The sequence below is a fragment of the Mustelus asterias genome, chromosome 4, assembly GCF_964213995.1.
Source record: "Mustelus asterias chromosome 4, sMusAst1.hap1.1, whole genome shotgun sequence".
Classification (NCBI taxonomy): domain Eukaryota; kingdom Metazoa; phylum Chordata; class Chondrichthyes; order Carcharhiniformes; family Triakidae; genus Mustelus; species Mustelus asterias.
In genome coordinates this window covers 83,330,669-83,342,905 of record NC_135804.1, presented here as the reverse complement: position 1 = coordinate 83,342,905, position 12,237 = coordinate 83,330,669, and the positions used below count along the sequence as shown (strand labels likewise).

Sequence of the window (12,237 nt, the reverse complement as noted above, 5' to 3'; positions counted from 1 at the left end):
GTGCCCTTCCACCATCCATCCTCTTTGGCTCCTCATGCCCCATGCTGATGTATGTCCCCTTCCCCACCTCATCCCCGATGGTCCTTCATGCCCCTTCAAGCACTTGAAACCTCTTTATCTTGTGTAAATGAACATTGTGAAATTAACAGAACTGATCAGAAAGCCAGCACTGTCAATCAAGCAATTCTTTCCCTGGGGCTCAGTGTTTCAGCACACTAATGGATGTTCAGGCTCTCAACCAAGAATGCATAATGAGGGTTGGCCTCATTAATTGGTGCATTAATAAGTAGAAAGTTATTAACTAATGAACTTTAAAAGTTTTTTCTACACATCCTTTTGTCACTACAGAGTTCAATACAGTTTATGGTTGTTGAATGCGCATGGAGATGCCATAGCTTGGCATGGGGACATGAAGGAGTCTTGCTCTCCTGTCCACATGTCTGTTGTTGGTCTGCCGCAATGCTGCAGTGAAGCCCAGCAGAATCTGGAGGAGCAGCGTCTCTTCTTCCGGGCACATTGCAGCCCACGGGAGACTCCCGCTGCCACTCACACCAGGCCATCTGTCTTTTGTTCTTAAAGTTGCTATTTTTTGCTGCAGTCTCTACATTCTCCCTCCTTTAAGTCCTGACGAAGAGCCTCAGGATGCGAAATGTTAACTCTGTTTATCTCCTGATAGATGCTGGCAGACCCGCTGAGTTTTACCAGCATCTTCTGTTTGTGAGCCATAAGGGGTCGTTAGGGAGCATTAGGTGGCACGGATGGGGGATGGGGATTGTGTGGGAGTGAGGAGCTGTGAGGGATAAGGGCTTTACTTTGATTCATTATAACTGGAACCAGTCTCATTGCACACCTCTTAAACAGCCTGCCTCCACACCCAGCAGCCTCTGTGGCTGGCTCCAGATGCTTCCCTGGGTCAGCTGGACCCACTGCAACCCACATCCGTCCCTGCACAATGAAAGTCTTGCTTTTCCAGGCACTTTCGCCCGAGGTAAGCCAGGCTGGGAATTTACCTGACTCCGCTACCCACTCTTAAGGATGAAAATCCAACCCTTTAACTCTGCTTCCCTCTCCACAGATGCTGCCTGACCTGCCAAGTATTCCAACATTTTCTGTTGTTGCATTGAATATTCTCGTTTTTTTCCTGGGTTGAATTTTACACTCTTGACACAGCCAGATAATCAACTCAGGGGAAAGTTAAATTGGACAGGTTTCCCGCCCGGTGGAATGGGTGAAAGGGTGACTCTTGTATATATTCCATTGTCACTTCACAGTCAGGACATCTTCATTGTAGCTGAGGAATTTTGGCTCAGCAAACTAACACTTTTTCTTTTGAATCAGTTAAGTTGTGGCAGTGACTCGATATTCCAGCAGTGAGAGGTAAATGAGGTGGCACATGATTCAGTGTAGCTGCATTGGGCTGGTGTACGATTTCACCTCAATGATTTCTGACCACAGTCGGCCTAGACAGTGAGGAGTGAAAGTGGAACAGTTCATGACACCGAATTCAATTGGATTTAGCAGAATGCTGTTTCGATGGAATCTTGAGGTGTGTTCCTCAAATTACTGGTAATAATCTCAGAAATCCTTGTGAAAAGGAAGGGGCAAAGATGCATCAGGGTCTGTTTTATGAGATAGAGCTCAAGAGGGCAGAACAGTTGGTTCCCTCCAATTGACATCCTGATCCTTCAATGTTTCAGATAAAATCAGAATGAATGAGAATCTACGGCTGTGCCCTTTATACTGAATCCATTTTTGCATCAAGAGAGGTGCAGGAGTTCCCTGCCCCGGAGCACAAACTCATGCAATTTACCTCATTTTGTATCCCTGAAGCAATGATCCTGATGATCATTGTATCCTGCTAATAAATCATCCTTTTAATTCATGTCATTGTGGCAATTTTACAGCTGACGTTTGTCATTCTTTCTAGCTTTTCTGCCACGGAATCTATTCAATTTACTAAATTTGGATCTCGAATGAGGAAGATTATGGGGGTGATTCTCCCAAAAAAATTCAAAGTGTTGAATTCGCAGGAAAACTGGAATAATTCACGCTGGTTCTATCAGTGGGAGTTCAGACTAGAATTTCCCCCACTCTGCAATGCAGAGGTCACCTAGTGTGAATATTATTAAATTTCAGGGGGCGGGGCCTATTCACACTGGAGAGGCTGAAATCAGTGGAACTCTGCGCGTGCGCAGTAGCCCCGCACTGTCAGCCTGCAGTTTGCTGGCCAGTTCGATCGCTAGTCAGCCCCGGACCCCTGCACTGCTGCCCTCCCCCAACCCTCCTCCCAATGGCCAGATCGTGCATTCGCGGGCCAGCCCTGAACCTCACCTTCCCGGCCCACCCCGATCTCCAGCCCCCTCCCCCAGCAAGCAGACCCCCCCGGCATACCTCCCCCTCCCGGGAAACCCCCCGCTGGCAGACCACCCCCGACTGACCCCCCCCCCCCCCCCCCCCCCCGCAGCCCGCCTCGACTGCTGATCTTCCTCCAGCCCCGACCGGATCCCAATGCAGAGGACAGCGGGTTCCACCACCCCCACCTATCGACCCTAGGCCTCGCCCCTAATAGGCCCCTTGGCACTGCCCTATGACCGGTAGGCATTTAAATAGTATGTAAAATACTATTTAAATGCTAGCCCCGCCTCCCAGCCGATTTCTAGCGCCGCGCAGACAATGCTGGAAATCTGGGCCTGGGAGACACAAGCGCAACATGAATGCTCGCGGGGATCTCGCTAATCAGCCGACGCACGATTCTCCCAGCCCGCTGTGCTAATTTCTTAATGCAGTGGGATGGGAGAATCTCCCCCTAAATCTTTTCATTGCATTCATTCTAAATTTACCAATCCGGGGCAGCAGCCAGTGTAGAATTTCTGTCGATAATGTTCCTGTGTGAGTGAATGAGGCTTTAATTTGCTTGACAATACAAGACAATAATTCCTTCCAGCAAGTATCACCAATGTGCTTTGTTTAAGGAAAATGAAACAGTGCATGTAAATAATGTGCCGTATGAATAACGCAGTTTAATTAATCAGTCATTAATAACCTGCAACTGTTGATCAGTGAAAGAGTGAGTGTTGCCCCTCCTACTTTAAAAATCCCCTGTTCCCTGTTTCAGGCCGATCAGCAAGGCCGCAGTCACATGACGTAAATAATGTAATCTTGTAAGATTACATTGTTTATGTCTGAAAACAGTGGAAACAGCACAAGAATGGAGAATTTGTAAGGTAAGAGGGAGCAGTGACTGATTCATCATTGTTAAAATGGTTTTGCTTGGACCTGCTTTATTTATATTGTAATCTTAAACAATATGACTGGTTCACCATTTTTGATTTTCTTTTACAAAATATATCTTTGAATTGCAATTTTGCAAATACTTTTGTAACTATTATAGCTAATGTAACATGTGCCAAATGGTTTGTAAATGGAAATGTGCATTTAAAATCCAAGAAATAGATTCATCTAAGATCCATCCAAGACATCTCATAATATATGCATAGATTAGATGCCTTTTTCAGTGCAAACTGTGAATGAGTATAATTGCTGTTGGAGGAATTACACTTCAGTATTTAATGGGTTAGTTTGAGGCCGACTGATGTGAGGCTGTAATAATGAGTAGGAACATTGCGATGACTGATGCCAGTTAACAAGTCTCCTATGTAGTCATTGCCTGACAAAACATGATTATTTATTTAACTAGTAGTTGCATGCATGGATTTCATTAAGCACAGAGCACTGAGCAGTCCAGAGAGAGGCTTTTGTTTTAATAGTTGTTAGCTATGTCCCTCTGCACACTGAAGCCTGTTGTCAGATGTAAATTTATTCTGCTCTTCGTAACCTAGTTTCCATGTTCAGAATAGTCTCCAAGAGATGTTTTTGAATCAAAGCATTGATTCAGCAAGCAAAAAATAGTTTCCAAATCTTTTATATTGTTGAACCAATAAGATATACATGTAAATTTTAATTTTTTGTTCCAAATATTTATAATTTTCTTATAAATTAATAAATAAAAGCTTGTAGTTTGTTATGGACTGCTCTGCAAGTGAAAGCTTCCCATTTTTGTGTTATATTGTGAATTCCCTGTCATATTAAACGTAGACTGAAATAATGATGATGTTTTATTCAAGAAACACGTTTGCAGCCCAAACGCTGATTTCAGGATAACTTGCATCAAGGAATTCATATATAGACTAAGTGATCAAATTAAAACATTCATGTAGTAACAAAAATAGACAAACAAATTCAGCAGATTCCAGGGAAGTGGCGGACAGGGTATCAAAGAATATTTGAATTAAAATTATCTTAAAATTCCAAACCAATGCACCATTCCTACATAATACACTGAAGTTCTTATGGAAATGAAGGAAGGTTGATTGGAATTAGTTATTTCCACTTAAGGGTGCATCATTTATGGATTCAAATTATCTCAACGAGGCTGTTTTTTTTTCAGATCAGCTCATTTGCTGCAATATTATCTTGGGTAAATTTATAAAATAATTAGGTTCTTAATCACTTCCAGGAAGACTTACTCTGCAGAAACCTATGTTGGTCGCAAGTGTTACTACAAAATGCAGGCCAGGAAAGTGTATGTTTAAAGTCCGATTTGGTCAGTGCGTGTGATGAGATTCAAACGCCTGCAATATTCCCTTCCAGAAAGTACAGCAGAAGACAGAAGATCCACAGATGGGTTACAGGAGCTGTACAGGTCCCTGGAGCAGGCCAGTCTGTCTGCAATCGGAGAGCAACGCCCTTCCACCAAACAAGAATTCAGAAGGTCATTTATAAAAAGATGTAACGATCCAGTTGTCAATGAAAAATTGCACCACATTAGGATGTTGAAGAGTACATTGAAGGTGAGAAGCAGCATCATTTACTTCTTCTAAATTTGAAACTTGAGGAACAAGATGCCCACTATTAAAATACACACATGACCTTTCCGAACTGCTGTGATCCTTAATTTTATTTTACATTGGAGAATTAGGTACCTGGAAATCTTGGCACCATATGGAGCTTCAAGTGGGTGCAACACAGATTCACCAGAATAATACCAGGGCCTGGAAGAGTGAATTATGAGGACAGGTTTCATAAATTTGGCTTGTATTCCTGTGAGAATAGAAGATTGAGAATTGATCTAATTGAGATATTTAAAATGTTAAATGGATTCAACGGTGAGGTAGACACAGAGAAGTTTTCCTCTAGCAGGGGAATCTAGATAATGGACACATCAGTGTAAATTCAGAATTCAACCATTCGGAAGTGAGATCGGGAAGCACTTTTTAAAAAATTGTTTATGGGATGTGGGCACTGCTGTCTAGACCAGCATTTATTGCCCATCCCTAGTTGCTCTTGAGAATGTGGTAGTGAGCTGCCTTCTTGAAACACAGCAGTCCCTGAGGTGTAGGTACACTCACAGTGCTGATAGGGAGGGAGATCCAGGATTTTGACCCAGCAACAGTGAAGGAATGGCGATATATTTCCAAGTCAGGATGATGAGTGAGTTGGAGGGGAACCTCCAAGTGATGGTGCTCCCAGATACCTGCTGCTGTTGTCCTTCTAAATGGTAGTGTTTGTGGGTTTGGAAGGTGCTGCCTTAAGGACCCTTAGTGAGTTCCTGCAGTGCATCTTGAAGATGGTACACACAGCTGCCACTGTTTCTCAGTGAATTGAATGTTTATGGAAGGGCTAGCAATCAAGCGGCTGCTTGGTTCTGGATGGTGTCAAGCTTCTTGAGTGTTGTTGGACCTGTACTCATTCAGACAAATGGATGTCATCAGACTCTTGACTTGTGCTTTGTAGATAGTGGACAGGCTTTGGGGAGTTGGGAGGTGAGTTATTCGCCACAGTGTTCCAAACCTCTGACTGCTCTTGTAGCTGCAGTATGGCTATTCCAGTTCAATTTCTGGTCAATGGTAACCCCCCCGGATGTTGGTAGTAAGAGATTCAGCAATGGTAATGCCATTGAATTTCAAGGGGCGATGTTTCAATCCTCTCATGTTGGAGATGGTCATTGCCTGGCACTTCTGTGGTGTGAATGTTACTTTTACACAGTGGCTCATAGAAATCTGGTTCTTTCTATCTGCAACACAAATCTCCATAACCCACCCCAACTCCACCAGCCCCAAAAGACTGAGGACTATGCGTCAAATGGTGCTTTCATTACTAAGATTGACAGATTTTTCTTGGGCAACGATATCAAGGGATATGGAAGCAGGAAAATGGAGATGAAGTGCAGATCAGCCATGATGTTATTAAATGCCAGGTCCAGGGTTAAATGGCTTTGTCCTGTTCCAATGAACACTTAACTCATTTGTGCAACATTCTGCTATTTTAATGGAAACACTAATCTATTTAAAATAAAGGGGTTAACATGTCTACTGAAACATGGGCAGAAGAGCATCATATGATTGTACTGGCTGTTTTTTACGAGTACTAACAGCGGTCATTTCTAAGCTTACATTACTTTGGAAACCAATTTGAATTCATCATTTTGTTATTCCTCACACGCCTACTCCCTGCATCCCCCTGCACCCACTTCCCTGAAAGAAGGTGCCATATCATAGCTGGGAGAATAACATGTAGCCAATTCTTTGGCCTCTGCATTGTTGTGGCGTAATTGATGTTGAAAGTTATCGATGCTTGTCCAGGAATGGCTATTCCAGAGATGATTCACCTAGGATTTTGCCATCCATTCGTCAGTCCATCCATTTCCTGTGGATGGATCTGGTACTTGTCCTGTGCCTCTCTTCACCTGACAGGCGTCAGAAGTTGATTGTGTGGTTTGAGCCTACTTCATAACTTGAATCATCATGAGACAGGTTTTGTTTCTTATGAGGAATTTGAGAATTTGTTGTGCTATTTATGACTCTCAGACATTTTGCTGAAGAATCCACATTACAACAGCTACATTTCTAGCTTTCAATTCCTCCTATTGTCCAAGACAGAAAATGCCTAAAAAGTAAATGACAGTTAATAGAATCATCTTGCGTGCAATGGGGAGCCTTATGCAACAGCTTGGTCATCCCAGCAGCAACCAGCGAATTCATTCCTCAATGGATGTCGCACTTTCTGACTCAGGCAGCTAGGGAGATCGCCACTGCAGATGTAATTGAAATGGGAGAATGTTTTGCATCCTGTAGCAGCAGTGAGGGGTGTTTCAAGGATGGAGATCTGAGCTGCAACATTGCCTGTGGCTATCCTAACCTTCGGCTGAAGATGCAATTCCCCACATCCCATCACCCCTGTACCAGCTGATTCTTGGCATCTTGGAACAGAGTCCTGTTAGCTTGTGCATCTTTGCACTCTCCATTCGAGTCATCTTGAGCTGATTTGAGATAACTGGGAGGCAGTTTAGTTGTTATATTTACTGGTTATCAGCAAGTGACGCTCGTCTCTTCTCCCTGTCCTATTTCAGTGCTTCTGTGCATTCAGTCAAGAATGAACTGAATGAGGCAACTGCTTTGCCCAATGGAGTCATCCAGTGTCGGGATGTACCATAACAGTTAAATAATACTGAAAGCAGTGACAGGAAAATGAACACAGTCTCACAACACCACATTAAAATCCAAGGTTTATTTGGAATCACGAACTTTCAGAGTGCTGTTCCTTCATCAGGTGAGTGGAGGTAGGTTCACAAACACAGCATTTATAGGCAAAGATGCAATTGCAAGATAATTACAGGTTGGAATGTGAAGAACAGTTGGAATGTGAGTCTTTACAGGTAAATAAGTCTTCACAGGTACAAACAGTGTGCATGAAGAGAGGGATAATCACAGATTAAAGAGATGTGAATTGTCTCAAGCCAGGACAGTTCATAGGATTTTGCAAACCCAGGCAGTATGGAGGGGGTTACAAGTAGTGTGACATGAACCCAAGATCTTGGTTAAGGCCGTCCTCATGCATGCGGAACCTGCCTATCAGTTTCTGCTCGGCAATTCTGCATTGAAGGCTGCCTTGGAGAACGCTTACCTAAACATCAGAGGCTGAATGCCCTTGACTGCTGAAGTGTTCTCTGACTGGAAGGGAACATTCCTGCCTGGCGAATGTTCCGTTCATCTGTTGTCGAAGCATCTGCATGGTCTTGCCGATATACCACGCCTCAGGACATCCTTGCCTCCGGTGTATGAGGTAGACAATGTTGGCCAAGTCGCATGTGTATGTACCGTGTACCTGGTAGATGGTGCTCTCACATGTGATGGTGGTATCCATGTCGATCATCCGGTACATCTTGCAGAGGTTGCCGTGGCAGGGTTGTGTGGTATCGTGGTTGGGTAGTTTGCTGTAAACAGTAGTCTGTTTGAGGTTGGACAGTTGTTTGAAGTAGTGGAGGTATGGGGTTGGCCTTGGCGAGATGTTTTATCGTCATTGATGAACATCATGTCACACTACTTTTAACCCCCACCATACTGCTTAGGTTTGTAAAATCCTATTAACTGTCCTGGCTTGAGACAATTCACACCTCCTTAACCTGTGATTATCCCTCTATCCACGCACACTGTTTTTGTACCTTTAAAGACTTGATTACCTGTAAAGACTCACATTCCAACTGTTCTTCACATTCCAACCTGTAATTATCTTGCAATTGTGTCTTTGTCTATAAATGCCGTGTATGTGAGCCTACCTCCACTCACCTGATGAAGGAGCAGGGCTCTGAAAGCTCGTGATTCCAAATTAACCTGGTGTTGTGAGACCTCTTACTGTGCCCACCCAAATTCAATGACGACATCTCCACCTCAAGAAAATGAAGATATTCCAACATGCAGAATAGATTCCTTTTAAACTATAAGAAAATGTCTCCATTAAACTGTTTATCTCAGGAGAACCAATGAGCTTTATAATAATTTGAAAATCTGTTCACAGTTTGTACTCTTTTAATACAGTAGTTTAAAAATGGCAATTAAATGATATAGATTTTCCCAGCCCGCTGTGCTATTCAAGCAGCACAGCGGACCAGCAAATTTAAGCTGGAGGGAAAAAAACAGGATTCAGCGTACAGCTGGTCGCGTATTTCCCCATTCTTTTTTTGGACGTAATCAGCCTTGCGCCAGGGAATAGCGCAAGGCTGATTACAATATGCCAATACTGATTAGCATTTATTTAGTGAGCCGGAGACTCAATTGGCCAGGCTCGCCAAAGTTTCTGACCCTGCTGGTGGAGGTCCACACCAACAGGGATCACATATGATCCCCATCAATGGGACCAGGTGTGATGGTGGGACCAGAGGCCATTGAGGCCACTCCGGGAGATCAGGGTTGGGGGGGTTGCCCCTTGGGTAGTGTCAGCCTGGCACTGCCTTTCACCATGGCACTGGGCACCCTGGCACTGTCCACTAGGCACCAGGCAGTGCCGAGGGGGCAGAGGTGGAGCCAGCATGGGGTTGGCGGATAGAAGGGGAGGGAATGGAGTGAACTCTGCATAGGGGGTGGTGACTGGTGTTGGGGTTGGAGATCAGAGGCCAGCTATCAGGGATCAGGGGCTGGCCATTGGGTGGAGAGGGTGCTGGGGATCGGAGATCAGCCATTGGGGATCGGATCGGGGGAAAGGGAGGGGCCAGGGATTGGAGATCGGGTCTGGCCATCAGAGGTTGAGGCTGCCCATCGGGAGGCCAGGGTTGGTGATCGGGAGACCGGCAATGGAGGAGGGCAGCTTGTCAACTGATCTGCCAGTATACTGGGAGATCAGCATATGAGCACAAGCCCTCTCTGCAGTCCAATGCCTTCCACTTGGACGGGATTAAGCTCTGCCCCCCCCACCATCTTAAATCTCCTGATGGACTCTGTGGCCACTATCTTACCATTTTTATTCTAAGTGCTGGGTGGACTTGAAACTGGGAGTGTTTCAGATCCATTTTCTGGGCGTGTTTTCAGGTCCCCCCCATACACATTCTGCCTGCAAAAATATCAGCAAGCCTGATGCTCACTGCAGAAGCCTGTGGGCAGGGCTTAATGCGCCCAAAACCTGGGATGAGCAGGCCTCTGATGCTGCACATGGGCATTAGCAGTAGCAGGCAGCCTGAAGCAGCCCCCCCACCCCCGCAATCACGGGGGCCAGCAGCCCGAGATACAGCCCCTGCCAAACCCCCCGCTGCCCAGACCGATCTTGGACCCCCCTTCCCCCATTGATCGCGAACTCGCCGCCCTTCCCCCCACCCATCGCTGCAGAGTGGCAGCGGGCCAGTTCTCCCTCCTTCTCCCACACCGATCGCTGCAGAGTGGCAGCGGGCCCCCTCTCGCTCTCTTCCTTCCCCCACCGATCCTTGCAGAGTGGCAGCGGGCCCCCTCTCCCTCCCTCCCCCCATCCCCACTGATTGCTGTACAGTGGCAGCGGGCCCCCTCCGCCCCTAGCCATGCCCCCCCCACTGCCCAGTGGGCATTGCCCAGGTGCCGGACTGGCATTGCCCAGGTGCCAGGGTGGCACTGCCAGTCTGACAGTGCCCAAGGGGCACCCCCAGCATGGCCAATGGGGAGCATATCTATTCCTCACTGGTGCGAACCTTTCCTGGCGAGGTCATAAAGGGGTGCAGGCCCGGATGGTTGAGCACCGGGCTCGCTAAGCAGATGTAAAACAGCATTATAATACATTCCCATATATTAACATATCTCCCGCTCATTTCTGGCACGAGACTGACCGTGCCGGAAATGTGGCATTCATAAATGGTGTCGGCCGCGAAAACCGGTGCCAATCATGCCAAGCGCTTTATGCCCGACTTTACCACCGCAATGCGATGGTAAAATCGTTCCCTGTGTTCACAGAGTTCCATAAATACATTCAACTAAGCTCGCCCAAAAAGCAGGTGGGAAAAGCTCCCTTATTCCCGCCCTTTAGGCACTTCATTTTTTCTGGGAAAATCATGCTCACTCAGTATAAGACCATAAGACCATAAGACATAGGAGCGGAAGTAAGGCCATTCGGCCCATCGAGTCCACTCCACCATTCAATCATGGTTGATTTCAACTCCATTTACCCGCTCTCTCCCCATAGCCCTTAATTCCTCGAGAAATCAAGAATTTATCAATTTCTGTCTTGAAGACGCTCAACGTCTCGGCCTCCACAGCCCTCTGTGGCAATGAATTCCACAGACCCACCACTCTCTGGCTGAAGAAATTTCTCCTCATCTCTGTTCTAAAGTGACTCCCTTTTATTCTAAGGCTGTGCCCCCGCGTCCTAGTCTCCCCTGTTAATGGAAACAACTTCCCTACGTCCATCCTATCTAAGCCGTTCATTATCTTGTAAGTTTCTATCAGATCTCCCCTCAACCTCCTAAACTCCAATGAATATAATCCCACGATCCTCAGACGTTCATCGTATGTCAGGCCTACCATTCCTGGGATCATCCGTGTGAATCTCCGCTGGACCCGCTCCAGTGCCAGTATGTCCTTCCTGAGGTGTGGGGCCCAAAATTGCTCACAGTACTCCAAATGGGGCCTAACCAGTGCTTTATAAAGCCTCAGAAGTACATCCCTGCTTTTGTATTCCAAGCCTCTTGAGATAAATGACAACATTACATTTGCTTTCTTAATTACGGACTCAACCTGCAAGTTTACCTTTAGAGAATCCTGGACTAGGACTCCCAAGTCCCTTTGCACTTTAGCATTATGAATTTTGTCACCGTTTAGAAAATAGTCCATGCCTCTATTCTTTTTTCCAAAGTGTACGACCTCGCACTTGCCCACGTTGAATTTCATCAGCCACTTCTTGGACCACTCTCCTAAACTGTCTAAATCTTTCTGCAGCCTCCCCACCTCCTCAATACTACCTGCCCCTCCACCTATCTTTGTATCATCGGCAAACTTGGCCAGAATGCTCCCAGTCCCGTCATCTAGATCGTTAATATATAAAGAGAACAGCTGTGGCCCCAACACTGAACCCTGCGGGACACCACTTGTCACCGGTTGCCATTCTGAGAAAGAACCTTTTATCCCAACTCTCTGCCTTCTGTCTGACAGCCAATCGTCAATCCATGTTAGTACCTTGCCTCGAATACCATGGGCCCTTATTTTACTCAGCAGTCTCCCGTGAGGCACCTTGTCAAAGGCCTTTTGGAAGTCAAGATAGATAACATCCATTGGCTCTCCTTGGTCTAACCTATTTGTTATCTCTTCAAAGAACTCTAACAGGTTTGTCAGGCACGACCTCCCCTTACTAAATCCATGCTGACTTGTCTTAATCCGACCCTGCACTTCCAAGAATTTAGAAATCTCATCCTTAACGATGGATTCTAGAATTTTGCCAACAACTGAGGTT

General features: G+C 45.8%; 1 protein-coding gene and 1 long non-coding RNA gene across 2 annotated transcripts in view; one reads left to right on the top strand and one right to left on the bottom strand.

Annotated features, from left to right (window-relative positions):
* LOC144492821 (uncharacterized) overlaps nucleotides 1-12,237 on the bottom strand; it is a 105,748-nt gene that overhangs the window by 39,341 nt on the left and 54,170 nt on the right. The gene's annotated exons all lie outside the window — the stretch shown is intronic.
* Nucleotides 1-12,237, top strand: part of LOC144492818 (connector enhancer of kinase suppressor of ras 2) — a 751,457-nt gene that overhangs the window by 719,149 nt on the left and 20,071 nt on the right. Inside the window, exon 24 of the mRNA XM_078211295.1 lies at nucleotides 4,651-4,850. Within this exon, the coding sequence (XP_078067421.1) occupies nucleotides 4,651-4,850 (200 nt within the window). The remainder of the gene's footprint in view (nucleotides 1-4,650; nucleotides 4,851-12,237) is intronic.